Here is a 16309-nt window from a genome sequence, read left to right as displayed (position 1 = left end):
AAAAAGGAATAGCCGGCAAGTGACAAAGGGAATTATGCCTCAGTCCTTGTAAGATTTAGCCCCAAAGAAAACTAACAGCTTTTAATTGGTTTTTCTACTGGAAAATTTTAACATAATCTTAACATAATTAATTTAATATGATAAGAACTACAGACAAATTTTAATTGAATGTTAGTAAATAAGTTTCCAAATTATAATTTGAAAGTTTATAGTTTTAAGGTTTTCAATAGCACATGAGTAAAAACCAGGAAAAACAACATTTAAAGATTACTTAAAAACATTAGAGAGTGAAGTTGTACATTTTACTACCACCTCCAGTAATCCAGCTTTGCCAGAAATGCTCAGACAGCCAAGAGAAAGGTGTCATCTCTGAAACTCAGCCAGAAGCGAAACCATATATGGATGTCATCATAGCAGGTCTTGGCTTTTTTTTTTTCCTCATTAAACTGCCAAACATGTATCTACATGTAGATGCCATGTTATATTCAAAACAGAAAATCATGATGATAAGCTTAAATATGGTATTTAATTCCAAACCCATCATTTAGGGCTTTATATCCTTAAATATAGGATTCCTCCTTTGAATGCTGAAATCAGCAAAATAAGTTATTGACAAATGTTGTATTTATTTAATGATCACACACAGGTAAAGGACTAACTCCCAAGTCTTTAACTTTTAGTTGTCTATTCACTCATTCATTCAACAAATCAAAAGCACAGGAAAGAAGTTGTATAATCTTGTTACCTAAAACTTAATCTCACCAATTTGTTAAGATCATAAGGAGGGTATTAAAGAGTCTAAACATAATATTATATAACAATTCAATTCACCCAAATCTCTTTTTTCTCAACTTCTAATACGAAATGCACTCACCTTTGTTATAGCCGTCTCTACTTTGGGGGCCCAGCAGTTTGAAATGTCTCTTACTAAACACATGTGAGGTTCTTTGGAACTTAAAGCCTGGGAATATAATTTTAAGGAGGGGGGAAGAAAGGGGGCGGAAATGTCAAACAAAGCAATTGGAAATAAGAATAACATGAAAAGCCAATGCGTACTTGTGCATTTTCATAAAAATACAAAAAAGTATAGAAAGCTTCCCCACAAAACTCAGCCACCCAGACTGACCACTACTCGGACTGATGGCAGCAGAGAAAAGTGGGTCAACTCTGAAGATAATGTGTACTTTTTTCGGTTATGAACTGCTCAAATTTTTCACATGTATAGTTTTAAAAGATGAAGAGGTTTTTAAACTATAACAGATTTTTAATGATTCCTGTTTGTCACCCTTGTAAAAAAATAATCTGGGCTATTTAGGGTCCCCCCACTATACTTTCCACAAGCAAGTCAAAGACAGCACTGCTGATGAACAAATTGCTCTAAGGTGGATCTCTAAATCCTGATGTGCCATTACAAGGGGGACAATCAGATGCAGCAAAGTACATGTTACCCATAAGCCTGTATGGTTTTATGTAATTCTCTGTTCTGTGCCCATATAATTAATCAGCATCTGGTAGGACACAAAACAAGCAGGAAACAATGGCTGCATCTTTAGAGGACGGTTAGGGGGTCCAGGTACAGCACAGAGAGTTACGTTCATAGCTTAATACCTTTCTCCCTTTTTTATTAAACCATATCCATATGTTAAATTCTTAAAAAGTAAAATAAACTCCACGAGAGTTTTCTTGGGCACATAATATTTCACTCATCATCTCCCAGAAGGCCTTACTGAATAAAAGCAGTATAAATGCAAGCTAAAGAAATCACCTATTGGACACGCCCATAACTCACCAAAAGTCTCCAAAGAAACTTTCAAAAAAGTTAAATAATTGCACCACCCATTACATTTCCACTTAGGAAACTCAATGAGTACTGTTACTAAAGGCTCTTTTATTAAGATGTATCTTTTGGGTAATTGGGTAAAATTCATTCATACCCTGTGCTGACCAAAATGTTAGTAAATGGGGGGCTATTGAGCACTTGAAATGTGGCTATTCCAAACTGAGGTATGTGCGTAAGTGAAAATATATACCAGATTTCAAAGACAGAATACCAAAAAAAAAGGCGAATAAAATATCAGAAATAATTTTTCATACTGACTAAGGATTAAAATATTTGATATGCTAGGTGAAGTAAAATTACATACATAGCTCTCACAAACTAAAATAAACTACCCAGTGAAAGATCCTTCAGTTACAGGAAAATACACGACTTCTTTTTAAGTATTCAAATAAGCAGACCAATGAATCACTCCACAGTCATCTTTTTTTGTCATGTCCACGTTGATGCTATTTTGCTTTACTCCAGAGTAGTATCTACGTACCACTCGCTCAATGGTGGGCTGAAACCAATTGCCGTATACAAGCAACAATGACATTTTGTCTGAGCAAAACCCAGCTGCTAGAATAGGAATGGGTTTTGGTGTTGATTTCTTGCCTTTCCCAGGTGTCACTATCTGAATTGTGCAATTTGAAGTCAAAGGCTTTTTGCAGTATCTGGAAATGAAAAAAAAAAATAGATTAGAAAATTTGAAACGTCTCCTATGAATGCTTTGAAGCTGGCATCAAGTCAAGAAATGTAACCTCCTGTGGCCTCCACACTATCACCAGAGTGACCAGGATCCCCACACCACTAGTGTTGCTGTCAAGACCTCATCTAGCAAGACCTCACCACCAAATCTGCCTGGACACCATGTGCCCTTCCATCCCATTGCCAAGCCCCATAAAGGGCGCCAAGATCCCAGGTACTCTCTCGCTGCCTTGTGCTTCAGTCCCAGAGGACTCTCTGTACATGCCCTGTTCCAATCAGTCCCATTTCCAATTGTTTCCAGCCCGCAAAAGCCTCACCATGACCTCCGCAATGCAGTTCCAAGAGCAAAATTATCAGCAAAATATCAGGGCAGATCTCCCAAGCTGTAGCTGTTTTCTCTCCATAGCCTTTATGTCAGAAGCCTAGGCATGAGATGATTTTAAGAGTGTTCTGTGTTCTTCACAAACATTTCAAGATGAATAGTCTGTCTCTCTTTCCCTTCTAAAACCTGGGAAAGTGTTACCAGATACCAGCTACCTCCCTCTCCTGCTGTCATCCAATGATTTCTGGGCCAGATTTCTTGAAGATTCTAGTGGCTGTCATTCTAACACTACTCCTGAGGAATTCCTTTCTTATTCTTAGCAGTCTGGTCTCTCCATCCACCGTGCAGGCTGATGATGCTTCTGATACACTGTCCTCCCAGCTCCATACCCTCCTGCCTCCAACAGCCCCGCCCTTCACTGTGTCTCAAGCCTCTCACTCCTCACACCGCAGACATCTCACTCCCAACAGGTGCACCACACCATCCTTCTAGCTCATGCCTCCTAGTTATCCTGACTCCACAACCATCTCCATCCAGGATTTCTGGTCTTCTACCCCTCTGTAGTCTATTCTCAACACATCCGACAGAATGACTCAAAAGCTTAATAATGTTTTAACACTTAATACCTGATAAGGTCAAACCTTATCAGTCTTCTGCATAAAAGCAACAGCTTACTATTGCCCATGGAGAGGTGCCCAATTCCTCACAGCAGCCCACCATCTCTGGGCCCTTAGTTATATGTTCCACATACGTGTATGACTGTATCAATAAAGGCCTCAAGTGTTACACACCAAAATGTTAAGAGTTACCTCTAGGGAGTAGAACTCAATGCAGGGAGAATTAGGCTTTATAACCTATTGTCTACACATCCTAAATGTTTTTAAATGTTTTATGCCTTCATAACAATTTTATACTTAAATAAATTCCTACATTAGGATTGTAAAAGGAAGAATACCAACTGACAAAAAGTTGAAACCATTCCAAAGTTCACATGATTGAGTCTCAGACCACGTTTACAGAGAATGGCAAAGGTTGCCAAGCTTTCTATAAAGAGCAGATAGTAAATATTTTAGTTTTGGGGGGCCACGTATGGTCATACTGGATTTGACCCACAGGTCATAATTTACTGATCCTAGATCTATGACTACTACACATGCTAACAGCAACACCCCCCTCTGTCCACCAAAACAATAGCACTGCCATGCTTCATTGATCCACATATATATGGCAAGGGAAACTATTATCAAAGTTAGAAATCAAGGTTTTACCAAGTTCACAAGCAAACTTTTCCAACTGAACCACTTTCAGTTAAAATGTATCACTAGAGGGATGCCTGGGTGGTTCAGTCTGTTAAGCGTCCAACTTCAGCTCAGGTCATGATCTCATCGTTTGTGGGTTCAAGCCCCGCATCGGGCTCTGTGCTGACAGCTCAGAGCCTGGAGTCTGCCCCAGATTCTGTGTCTCCCTCTCTCTCTCTGCCCCTCCCCTGCTCATTCTGTCTCTGTCTCTCAAAAATAAATAAACGGCAAAAAAAATTTTTTAATGTATCACTAGAGGGGCACCTAGGTGGCTAAGTTGGCTAAGCATCCAACTCTTTTAAATTTTTTTAAACACTTTTTTTATTATTGGGAGACAGAGAGACACAGAGCATGAGCAGGGAAGGGGCAGAGAGAGGGGGAGACACAGATTCCAAAGCAGGCTCCAGGCTCTGAGCTGTCAGCACAGAGCCCAACATGGGGCTTGAACTCACAAACCGGGAGATCATGACCTGAGCTGAAGTCAGATGCTTAACCGACTAAGCCACCCAGGCACCCTAAGCATCCAACTCTTGATTTCGGCTCAGGTCATGATCTCACGGTTCATGAAATCAAGCCCCATGTCAGGCTCTAAGCTGACCGGAGCCTGCTTGGGATTCTCTCTCTCCCTCTCTCTCTGCCCCACTACCTCTCATGCATGCATGCATGCTCTCTCTCTCTCAAAATAAATATAAACTTTAAGGTAAACCAACAAAATGCATCATTAGAACTGCCAACATTTACTAAGCATATATCATAAAACTACTTTACTACCCACAAATATGAAGAAATGGTCCACAATCCAAAAACTTGAATCCTCACTAGAAATGTATATAGTCATATGGATAATTAGTAATTCTTTCAAAACAACCTAACTGAAAAGTAATATAAGGCAAAGAATACTGAGGTAGGAATAAAAAAGAGTAACAAGTCAGGGAAAGAAAACAAATTTGACTTGAGAAATTTCGTACTTACCCATTTAATATGTGTTCAAAAAGATGAACTTGACCATCTTTGCAAACAACAGCTAACTTGACAGGCTAAAAGAAAAATTAAACTGATTACTCTAATGAAGAATGGCTTTCATAATATACTTATAAAACTTCAACTGTCCTCCTCACCCCTTTAAATAACCAGAGAAAAAGTCAGAACACCAAGGTGGCACAACTCTTGCATTTAAAATTCATTACTGTCATCTAAACAACTGGAGTTGTTGTCAAGCATAGAAATAAAAGTTTAAGCCAAGAAGATAACAAGGAGAATGCAGCCTGGAAGTTATAGGAGCAAAGTCACTACCAAGTGCAAAGTCACTGACAAAAGAAACTGGCAGGCCCCGCATGTCAGAGCAGTCAGATCCCTGAACACGGGGGGTGGCTGGGTGGCTCAGGTGGTTAAGCATCCAACTTCAGCTCAGGTCATGATCTCGCAGTCTGTGGGTTCAAGCCCCGCATTGGGCTCTGTGCTGACAGCTCAGAGCCTGGAGCCTGCTTCAGATTCTGTGTCTCCCTCTCTCTCTGCCCCTCCCCCACTCATACTCTGTCTCTCAAAAATAAATAAACGTTAAAAAAATTTGGAAAAAAAAAAAAAGATCCCTGAAAACACCATGGACACGGTCCCCCTGCTCGGAAGTGCACACCAGTGATTTATTTAATGGTTACTCCGGACAGTCCAAGAAGATTTTTGTTACATTTTGTTCTTTCTTCCCTCATGTCCCCTACTTTCCCAAATCATTAAATCATCAAAACACTAACTTTAAAAATATAATTTGTGAAATCCAAAAACAAATTCTCAAAAATTGAGCCATTTACCTCTTCTTTATTTTCTGACAACGTCAAGTCAATATAGACAGGTTCATCTGTAACTGTAAAAGACATCACTGCATTCTTTTCTTTGTTTTCCGACCGGACCTGCCTAGATAACAAAACCCATGATTAGGTAATAAGAAATTTAACAACAAAAAAAGATGAGCACCTAACGGGAGTAACAGCATTAGATTCCCAATAGTTTTTGCATCTTTTGAAAGCTAAATAAAGAGACTACAGATCAAACTTAGACCCATTTGTGTCACTGCCACTTAACACGGTTGCAGGGAAAAGAGAAAGCACTAATGCCCTTATGCAGATTTAAACAATTAGTAACATTCTCTATTCTTTTCCACTAATCTGTTTATCTTGATGCCAATACCACACTGTTTTGATTATTGTAGCTTGACAAGTCCAGAAATCAGGCAATGTGAGTCCTCCAACTTTTTTCTGCTTTTTCAACATTGTTTTGGCTATTCTACATCCTTTGCATTTCTCTTTGAATTTTAAAATCAGATGGTCAATTTCTACGAGAGTTTGCTGAGATTTTGACTGGGTTTACACTGAATCTATAGATTAATCTGAGAATTCACACGATAGCAATGCAAAGAAAATAGAGTCCAGAAATAGACCCATGCGTATATTTAACCCAAATGGTCCTCATTATTTGTGGATTCCTTCTTTGAGAATTTGCTTACTTGCTAAAATTTGTTAGCCTCTGAATCAGAATTTGTGGAACTTCCATAGTCTTGAACAGAGCAGTAAAAATGCTCAAAGCAGTGAAAAATAATAAGAGTTGCCCACAATGTTCAACAAGGCTATGCTCTGACTTCTTCCTTCAGCTCTCACACTACAGAAGTGTTATCAGTATTATTTAGTATCGTTAGTATTATTTAGAATGCTAAAAAGTATTTTCATTTTGTTTTCATGTTTTTGTTGGTGATTTCACTTTTAAAATGTCCCTTAAGGAGGCGCCTGGATGGCTCAGTAAGTTAAGCACCAGACTTTGGCTCAGGTCATGATCTCACAATTTGTAAGTTCAAGCCCTCCATCAGGTTAACACGAGCCCCACACCACACTTCAGGTGAGCTCAAGCCCCAATTTGGGTGAGCCCCACTTCTCTCTCCCTCCCTCTCTCTGCCCCTCGCTCACTTGTGCCCTCTCTCTCAAAAAAAATAAAAAAATAAACAGTGCCCTAAGTATAGTGCTCAAGTGCTGTCTCATGTTATCTAAGAGCAAAAGAAGCTGTAATATGCCTTAAGGGAAAAAATATTTGTTAGGTAAACTCTGTTCTGACAGGAGTTAATTAACTATATACATGATGTATTTTCAAACAGAAACACACATAAAACGAGGCTATATATTGATTAGATGACAAAAATGTAACCAACAAAACTTGCAGAAACCTAACCTTATATTTCCCGGAGGACTCACAGTTCAGTATCACTAACTCTGCGCTCATGAGGACTTTATACAACATAACAACTGCAAATAAGAACCAACTGTATGTGTATTTCCATGTATATATGCAAAAACAGTTCACTGGAAATAGTCTTTTCAACCAATGGTACTGAGACCAATGGATATTCCTAACACAAGAACATAAATTTCCATCCATTCAGGAATGCAAACTGGTGCAGCCACTCTGCAAAAGTTATGAAGTTTCCTCAAAAAGTTAAAAATAAGGGGGTGCCTGGATGGTTCAGTCAGTTGAGCTTGGGGTCAGGTCACCATCTCCCAGTTCGTTGAGTGCAAGCCCCAAATCGGGCTCACTGCTGTTAGTGCAGAGCCCGCTTCACATCCCCCCCTTTCCCCTAAATAGACATTTGCAAAAAAAAAAAAAGTTAAAAATAGGGGTGCCTGAGTGGCTCAGTCACTGGGCATCTGACTCTTGATTTTGGCTCGGGTATGATCTTGCAGTCCGTGGCATCAAGCCCCCACACATCAAGCTCTTCACTGGCAGCACAGAGCATGCTGGGAATTCTCTCTCTGCCTCTCGTTCGCTCTAAATAAATAAATAAATGTAAAAAACACAACTGTCCTATAATCCAGCAAGAGCAGCACTACTAGGTATTTATTCAAAAAAAAAAAAAAATGCTAACTCAAAGGGATACGTGCACCTGATATTTCTACAAGACCAAATATCTACAATAGCCAAATTATGGAAACAGCCCATTGATGAATGGATAAAGATGTGATATACATATCTCTCTCTCTCTCTCTCTCTCTCTCTCTCACACACACACACACACACACACACACACACACTGGCATAAAAAATGAAATCTTGCCATTTGCAGTGACATGGGTGAAACTAGAAAGTATTATGCTTAGTGAAGTAAGTCAGCGAAAGACAAATGCTATATGATTTCACGCATATGTGGAATTTAAGAAACCAAACAAAGAGGAGAAAAAGATAGGCAAACCAAGAAACAGACCCTTAACTATACACAACTAGTGGTTGGAGGTGTGGGGGATGGGCTAAATAGGTGATGGAGATTAAGGTGTACACTTGTGATGAGCACTGGGTATTTATGGTAGTGCTAAATCACTATACTGTACACCTGAAATTAATATCACACTGTATGTTGGGGCGCCTGGGTGACTCAGTCGGTTAAACGGCCGACTTCAGCTCAGGTCACGATCTTGCAGTTTGTGAGTTGAGCCCCGCGTCATGCTCTGTGCTGACAGCTTGGAGCCTGGAGTCTGCTTCAGGTTCTGTGTCTCCCTCTTTTCTCTGTCCCTCCCTGACTCTAACTCTGTTTCTCAAAAATGAATAAACATTAAAAAAAATTTTTTTTAATATTACACTGTATGTTAACTGGAATTTAAATAAAAATTTTTTAAAAACTGTCATTCATTCCTTGTACCATATACACATATTAGCTCAAAATGCAAGCCTTAAAACTAAATCTTTCAGAAGAAAACCTTTGTGACCTTGGATTAATTAAGCAAAGATCTCGAAACATGATCTGGACTACATCAAAATTAAAAACTTCTCTTCAAAAAGACAATGCACATACTAGGAGAAAATATCTGCAAAGCATATACTTGATAATGGGTTTATATTGAGAATATATATAGAATTCTCAAAACTCAGTAAGAAAAACCCAATAAAAAATAGGCCAAACATATGAACAGATACTTCATCAAGAAACATATCCAGATAGCAAACAGGACAAAGATTCTCAACATGAGTGGCCATTAGGGAAATGCAAACTAAAACCACAGGGAGGTACCATTACATACCTATTAAAATGGCTACGGTTAAATGATTATATCAAGCATTGGTGAGGATATGAAAGAATTTGCACTCTTATACATAGCTGGTCAGAATGTAAAATGTAAAAATGGTACTATCACTTTGAAAAAACTTGACAATTTTTTTCAGTAGCCCCAACATGGGGCTTGAACTCATGACCCTGACATCAAGAGTCACATGCTCTACTGACTAAGCCAGCCAGGGGCCCAAACTTGGCAATTTCTTAAAAAGTTAAATATACATCTATCATATGATCTACCCATGCACTCAAGGTATTTACACAAAAGAAATGAATCATATGTCCATACAAAGATTTATACACAAATGTCTGTAATAACTTTGTTTTAATGTTTTACACAACAGGTTTTTTTATTTATTTATTTATTTATTTATTTATTTATTTTTAACGTTTGTTTTTTTCTTAATTTTATTTTTTATTTTTTAAAATTTACATCCTGGGGCGCCTGGGTGGCTCAGTCGGTTAAGCATCCGACTTCAGCTCAGGTCATGATCTCGTGGTCCATGAGTTTGAGCCCCGCGTCGGGCCCTGTGCTGACAGCTCAGAGCCTGGAGCCTGTTTCAGATTCTGTGTCTCCCTCTCCCTTTGCCCCTCCCCCACTCACATTCTGTCTCTCTCTCTCCTTCAAAAATAAATAAACATTAAAATAAAAGGAAGAACATGTGCAGTTTATTATACATCAATTATACCCCAATAAAGGTATTTTAAAAATTTAAGGCACAAATTAAAAAAAGAAAAAGACTAACAGTAAAAAAACATGATTTGCAAACACGATTCACAATCAGTTTGTTTTTGTCAACTAGTGAGACTTTATACATTCACCAGTAAACAAGGGCACCTAGGTGGCTCAGTTGGTTAAGCGTCCAACTGACTTTGGCTCAGGTCATAATCTCACGGCTTGTGAGCTCTTTTGAGTTCGAGCCCCATGTCGGGCTCTATGCTGCTTCAGATTCTGGGTCTCCCTCTCTCTCTCTGCCCCTCCCCCACTCACTCACGCGCATGCTCTCTCCTTCAAAAATAAACATTAAAAAATATATATATATATTCACCAGTAAGCATCTTTCAATATTTTTGTGTATAGAAGAAAACTAAGAATTTTATTGGATCACTTCTAAGTATTCCCACTTATGAATTCTTCATAAAACAATACTAATTCTAACTTGAAGCCATTTATACTATACATTGTTCAAAATCACTGCCATAAGACTACTTTATACAAAAGAAACTGGTATCTTAGCTCAACAACAGGATAGTACTGTCCTTACAGTAATATGAAAGTGTTTTTTTGCTTCATTTTCATTCAGCAGCAAGAAGCCTTCAAATGTTATTTCCTAACAGAAATGTGTCTTTCAAAGGTAATCATCAGGGAACCTTAGGCTTCCTCTACCTACAAAACACAAAGTTTTCCATAAATGGTCTTTGGAGGCAGCCTTTTAATATGGGTTTTTAATTTTTCAAGTTTATTCCTCTGTTAGTAGGAAGCCCACAGGCATACACATACTATTTGGGGGATGTTAAGACAACAGAAATCAATTTCTCTTTTACAGAAGAAATTTTGTAGGGGCATCTGGGTGGCTCAGTCAATTGAGCATCCAACTTTGGCCCAGGTCATGATCTCACGTCTTGTGGGTTCAAGCCCTGCACTGGGCTCTGTGCTGAGAGCTCGGAGCCTGGAGCCTACTTCAGATTCTGTGTCTCCCTGTCTCTCTCTCTGCCCCTCCCCCGTGTACACTCTGTCTCTCTCAAAAATAAACATTAAAAAAAATTTTTTTTTTTTTTTAAAAGGAGGCATTTTGTAGCTGGAGACCCCTAGGTCTAGGGAGCCAAACAGGTGAAGCATTTTTAAGACTGGAACATCCATGTAGTGTCAGGAGGATTTGGTGGCAGATTTTAACTTTCTGGCATTACTAATTTCTTATGTAAGTGTTAAACGTTATAAAACTAAATTATCCCAGGGGCACCTGGGTGGCGCAGTCGGTTAAGCGTCCGACTTCAGCCAGGTCACGATCTCGCGGTCTGTGAGTTCGAGCCCCGCGTCAGGCTCTGGGCTGATGGCTCGGAGCCTGGAGCCTGTTTCCGATTCTGTGTCTCCCTCTCTCTCTGCCCCTCCCCCGTTCATGCTCTGTCTCTCTCTGTCCCAAAAGTAAATAAAAAAAAAAAAAAAAGAAAAAAAAAAAAACTAAATTATCCCAGAAGGCATGCCTCAAAAAACAGACACAGGACAGAAAACCAACACAATGTGATTATGAAAGGATAATTAGGACTATGGCTCAGTTGATGGTTTGAAGGTGAACAGAAGTCCACATTAGATCTTATGAACCTTTCCCCACCCAACCACAAGGTTTATGTATTTGATGATTCCCACTTCTGAGTTATTTGGTATAAATTCATAGTAACTTTGTATGATCAAGAACATGCTCAACTAACTGATTACTAGGATGAGAAACTACTTGTTTAAATCTCCACTTATTTTAGCTGAACAGCAGGTGTTTAAAAAAAGTTAGCTTCACCATCAGTTCTCATAAAATCCAAGAAAACCCTTATTTTCTTAAATTTAAAAACTTTCTGATGGCCGTTTAATACCAAATTAATTTTTACTTTTAAAAGTAGTTCCAGGGGTGCTTGGCTGGCTCAGTCGGTAGAGCATGAAACTCTTGGTCTTAGGGTTAAGTTCACGCCCCACACTGGTTGTAGAGACTACTTAAAAATAAAACTTTAAAGGGGCGCCTGGGTGGCTCAGTCAATTAAGCATCCGACTCTTCATTTCAGCTCAGGTCATGATCCCAGGGTTATGAAATCAAACCCCAAGTCAGGCTCTGCATTGAGCATGGAGCCTGCTTAAGATTCTCTTTCCCTCACTTGTGCTCTCTCTAAAATAAAAATAAAATAAAATCTCAAAAAAAAAAAAAAAAAAGTAGTTCCAAGGAAAAACAGTAACAGCAATTACTGCAAAAAAGGGAAGAAGAAAAAAGGGGGGCACTACTGGGCATTCTCAGACATATCCAAGAAATTAAATGTCCTCAGTAAAACATCAGTAAATAGACATTACTGCACTAACCCAATGGTCCTTTTTCAAGAAAATTAGACATTATCCTAAAACTTTTTAAGAAGGTTATTTATAACTTGCCCGGTCACAAAAATATTCAGACCCCTCTACCTCTAAGCAAGAAAGATGTGGTACTATGATACAATGCTCTTAAATTTTTCTCATAAAGTCTGTTTTTTAGGCAGGCTCAATTCTTCATTACAAGTCAAGGTAAATCTAACGTTAAATACAATAAAGCAAGTCTCACATTCATCATTTATATTACCCATACAAGCTGTGACAGATTCCTTCAAGGCAACGCTACCTCCCAGGCCCGAGACTACATACCAGACGTTAAGTAGCCGGTCATGCACTGCTCCTGACAGGAAATAAAGGCCTGTGACCCCATCAAAGGGCTGGCTCTCACTAGGAGGTCTGACAGTAGTGAAGACGAGTGAGGAAACAGGCGTTGCATGTCCTGTGAAGTGCTAGAGAGAGTTTGGTCTCGTTTAGGAGAGGACACAGAACAGTGACAAAAGTGAAGAGTCCTTATGGACCATAAACAATACAGATGATCCATATATGAAATCAGAAGTCCAGACTAAAGGTAACAGCTAAATTTAATTCTAAGCAACTGAGATTATTTGTGCCACATTCCATGCACTTTCAAAAACTCCACCTGAGGGGTGCCTGGGTGGCTCAGTCAGTTAAGGCTGACTTCAGCTCAGGTCATGATCTTGTGGTTCATGGGTTCGAGCCCCACGTCAGGCTCTGTGCTGACAGCTCAGAGCCTGGAACTTGCTTCAGATTCTGTGTCTCCCTCTCTCTCTCTCTCTGTCCCTGCCCTGCTCATACTCTTTCTCTCTCTCTCTCTCAAAAATAAACATTAAAAAAATTTTTAATAAAAAAAATAAATAATCAAAACTCCATCTGAAAATCACCATGCCCTAACAACTCCCATGGCCCTACCCACAATCTTTATTTTTTCCATCCTGCATTAAAGACCCACTTAATTCTATCCATGGTTAAGGGGCGCCTGGGTGCTCAGACACAGCCAAGGAATTGTAGGTCTTCATTTTACTCTCAGTGAGTCGAAACCACAATTTTAAGGCATCATCACAGCACCAAATATACACCCCGCAGCACACTCAAAAATATAATACTACATATCCCCATAGTCAAATACTGCAAATGTAGTAAACACAAGATGCAAGGAAGAAATCAAACCTACTATATCATTATACAGCAGAGTAAAAGAATTTTAATTCAAATTCTACTTATTTGTTCTATTCATTTCTCAAATGCATGTGAAACGGACACATCTAACCTATTAAATATCAACACACCGGATTTGGAAGCTAACTTTCATCTTCTGATTCTACTATTTGATATGCCTGAAAATAACAAATCTGTACTCTCAAGATGACATTCTATGGCTCAGACTTTCTGCCCTTCTCCATACTTACTCTAGACAAATGTTAGGCTTACAACTAATTTGATTCACTCACTCTGTAGATTTCTTTGGTCTCCAAAACCCATAGTTTGATTGTTCGACCAGCTGAAAGCAACATCTTTCCATCTGGGCTAATACACAGGGAACTGACGCTGCTGTTGTCACCTTTCCATTTGCTGTAAAGTGAAGAGAAACAGAAACATCTCCATGAATAGGGAGAAAACTTTATTCAGAGCAAAAAAGTAACAAGAAACAAATAAGGTATTAAAAATACCACTTAAGGTTCCATGCAATTATTCCCTAAAAGGCTGTGTAAGGTGACTAACCTTGAATCTAACACTAAGGTAAAGCCTACCCAAAGATTTTCAAGAGGTACCAGAAAATGGATGAGTAAGAGATTTAATACAAAAATGGGTAGCTGTGTATCCTGTGTATGAGGTGGATTTTGTTAATGCCCAGGAAACTACCTGGCTGGCTGGACCTCCACAAGTCCATCCTATCCCCACCATGGTTCCCACACTATGTGGAAGCCTGGCCTTTAATTTACTTAGCAGCACAAATTACTTCTCAAGCTACAGTCCAAAAAGGTTATTTCTATCTCAAATCAACATAGGTGCACTCCCATCTGACAGAGTAAAATAAGTCAAGTATAGATGATCCCCTTCTAATACCTGAAATATGATTGGCATGAGTCTTTGTGCTTTGTTGCACACATTAATATTTTTATAAACAAGGAGCTTGGTTATTCACTTATAAAATCAAGAAATAACAGTAGCAATCCTCTTACCAAAAGACATGAATTATAAAGTAAAAGAAAACACACTGCTCTGCCAATCACAATGGAATATGTCAAACTACTCATTTGGAAAAACAAAAGTAGATTCCTCTCTTCTACTACACACACAAAAAACTTGACTAATTAAACTAAAGCTAACAGATTAAAAATAAGTATTAAAAAGTGCACAGGAGAGTGTTTTTATAATCCTGTTTTAGGAAAGGCCTTCCAAAGCAATTACAAACCAGAAATCATAATGGTAAAAATAACCTGATTTAAATAAGTAAAACTTCTGTACCACAAAATAAGACATAAATTTAAAACCAAAAAGCTAGAAAATATCAAATATATATACTACAGGAAAAAGATTAATACTCAGAATACATAAACAGCTCTTTATATTTAAGAACTAGATCAGATTAAAAAAAAAAAACTCAAAAATACACAAAAGATATAAACAGGCAATTCATAGAAGAAATACAAATTGTCAATAAACATGAAAACACTCACCCTCACTAGTAATCAAGGAAATGCAGCAATAATACAGGACACTTTTTCCTTCACCCTTTTTTCAGTTGCTAACATTTTTGATAATTTCTCAACAATTCCCACAGCTTCAACATTTTATATTCATCATTCAACCCCTATTCACTTAATATACATATAAAAAAAAGACATGATCACCACCCCGACAAGTGTCCCTGAATCTATCTCCTCACTCGGCACTGAAAATGCTAGCAAAGAGCTAACACCACTGCTGAGCTCCCTCCCCAGCCTCCATTAAGAGCTCTGCAACTCAAAGCGTAACCTCCTACACCAGCATCACCTGGGAACTAAGAATGGACTCCCAAACCCGACCTAGACCTATTAAATCAGTTCTATCTGCACAAGTAACTCTTGTGCACATCAGAGCTTGAAAAGCACTAGATCAGAAGATTCCTCTCTAGGAAATGTGACCGGTGCCAAGGTAATAACCCACATATACTGACATTCAAAGGCTTCCCCCTCACTCCACAAATGAAGCCCAGCAATTGAGCTGCCACCTACACAAGCCTTCCAATCAGTTTCTTCATGTTTCATTTTCAAATAGCAACAGGCAGCCGAGGATCCCCCGTCATTTCAAGAATGCCTTTAACTAACATAAAAGACAGAAGCTAAAAATCAAACAAAAATCAACACATCCTCAAGAGGGAAATGATGTTAGGAACAAAAGAAAAATACTTTAAAATCCTGTAATTATTATCTTCAGAGAGTTAGAAAATATTATATCCATGAAAGCAGCATGATGCAACAAAAAGAAACATTAAGAGAACAAAAAACAAATCTCCCAGAAATTAAAAATATGGTTAGAGAAATGTAAAATTTCAATAGAAAATTTGGAAGGTAAAACTGAGGCAACCTCCCTGGTAACAGAAGAAAAAGACAAAAGGGAAACTAAGAGAGAACAAAGAAACCTAAAGGATCAGTCCAGGAGATGCAATATCTAAGTTACAACAGACTGTACTAGAGAAAGATCAAAAAAACAGAGAAGATGAAATTATCAAATACATGCTACAAGAAAAATGAAGGAGTGCCTGAGTAGCTCAGTTGGTTAAGCATCAACTCTTGATTTTGGCTCAGGTCATGATGATCTCACGGTTCATGATAGAGCCCCACTCCCCTCTCCAGCCCAGGGCTTTGCACTGAGGGCAGGGAGGCTGCTTGAGGTTTCTGTCTCTCTCTCTGCCCCTCCCCTGCTCACACTCACTCTCTCAAAATAAATTAACACTAAAAAAAAGAAGAAAGAAAAATGAAGAGCAATTTTCTTCAAAAATGAAGAAAAAATAACC

At 38.6% G+C, this 16309-nt stretch overlaps 1 protein-coding gene and 2 non-coding genes across 3 annotated transcripts in view; all 3 read right to left on the bottom strand.

Annotated features, from left to right (window-relative positions):
* WDR43 (WD repeat domain 43) overlaps positions 1-16309 on the bottom strand; it is a 47359-nt gene that overhangs the window by 15778 nt on the left and 15272 nt on the right. The window contains exons 4-9 of the mRNA XM_058682924.1: positions 13761-13881; positions 12601-12740; positions 5953-6055; positions 5120-5184; positions 2322-2493; positions 875-961 (exon numbers count right to left, since the gene is read on the bottom strand). Of these exons, the coding sequence (XP_058538907.1) occupies positions 875-961; positions 2322-2493; positions 5120-5184; positions 5953-6055; positions 12601-12740; positions 13761-13881 (688 nt within the window). The remainder of the gene's footprint in view (positions 1-874; positions 962-2321; positions 2494-5119; positions 5185-5952; positions 6056-12600; positions 12741-13760; positions 13882-16309) is intronic.
* LOC131486447 (small nucleolar RNA SNORD53/SNORD92) lies at positions 338-417 on the bottom strand. The gene has a single exon (XR_009249348.1). It is a non-coding gene; the product is annotated as a small nucleolar RNA SNORD53/SNORD92 (small nucleolar RNA).
* On the bottom strand, positions 13293-13377 carry LOC131486449 (small nucleolar RNA SNORD53/SNORD92). The gene has a single exon (XR_009249350.1). It is a non-coding gene; the product is annotated as a small nucleolar RNA SNORD53/SNORD92 (small nucleolar RNA).

This window comes from Neofelis nebulosa, chromosome 9 (genome assembly GCF_028018385.1).
Source record: "Neofelis nebulosa isolate mNeoNeb1 chromosome 9, mNeoNeb1.pri, whole genome shotgun sequence".
NCBI classification, from domain to species: domain Eukaryota; kingdom Metazoa; phylum Chordata; class Mammalia; order Carnivora; family Felidae; genus Neofelis; species Neofelis nebulosa.
The sequence above is the reverse complement of the archived record's forward strand: the minus strand, read 5'-3'. Positions and strand labels throughout refer to the sequence as shown.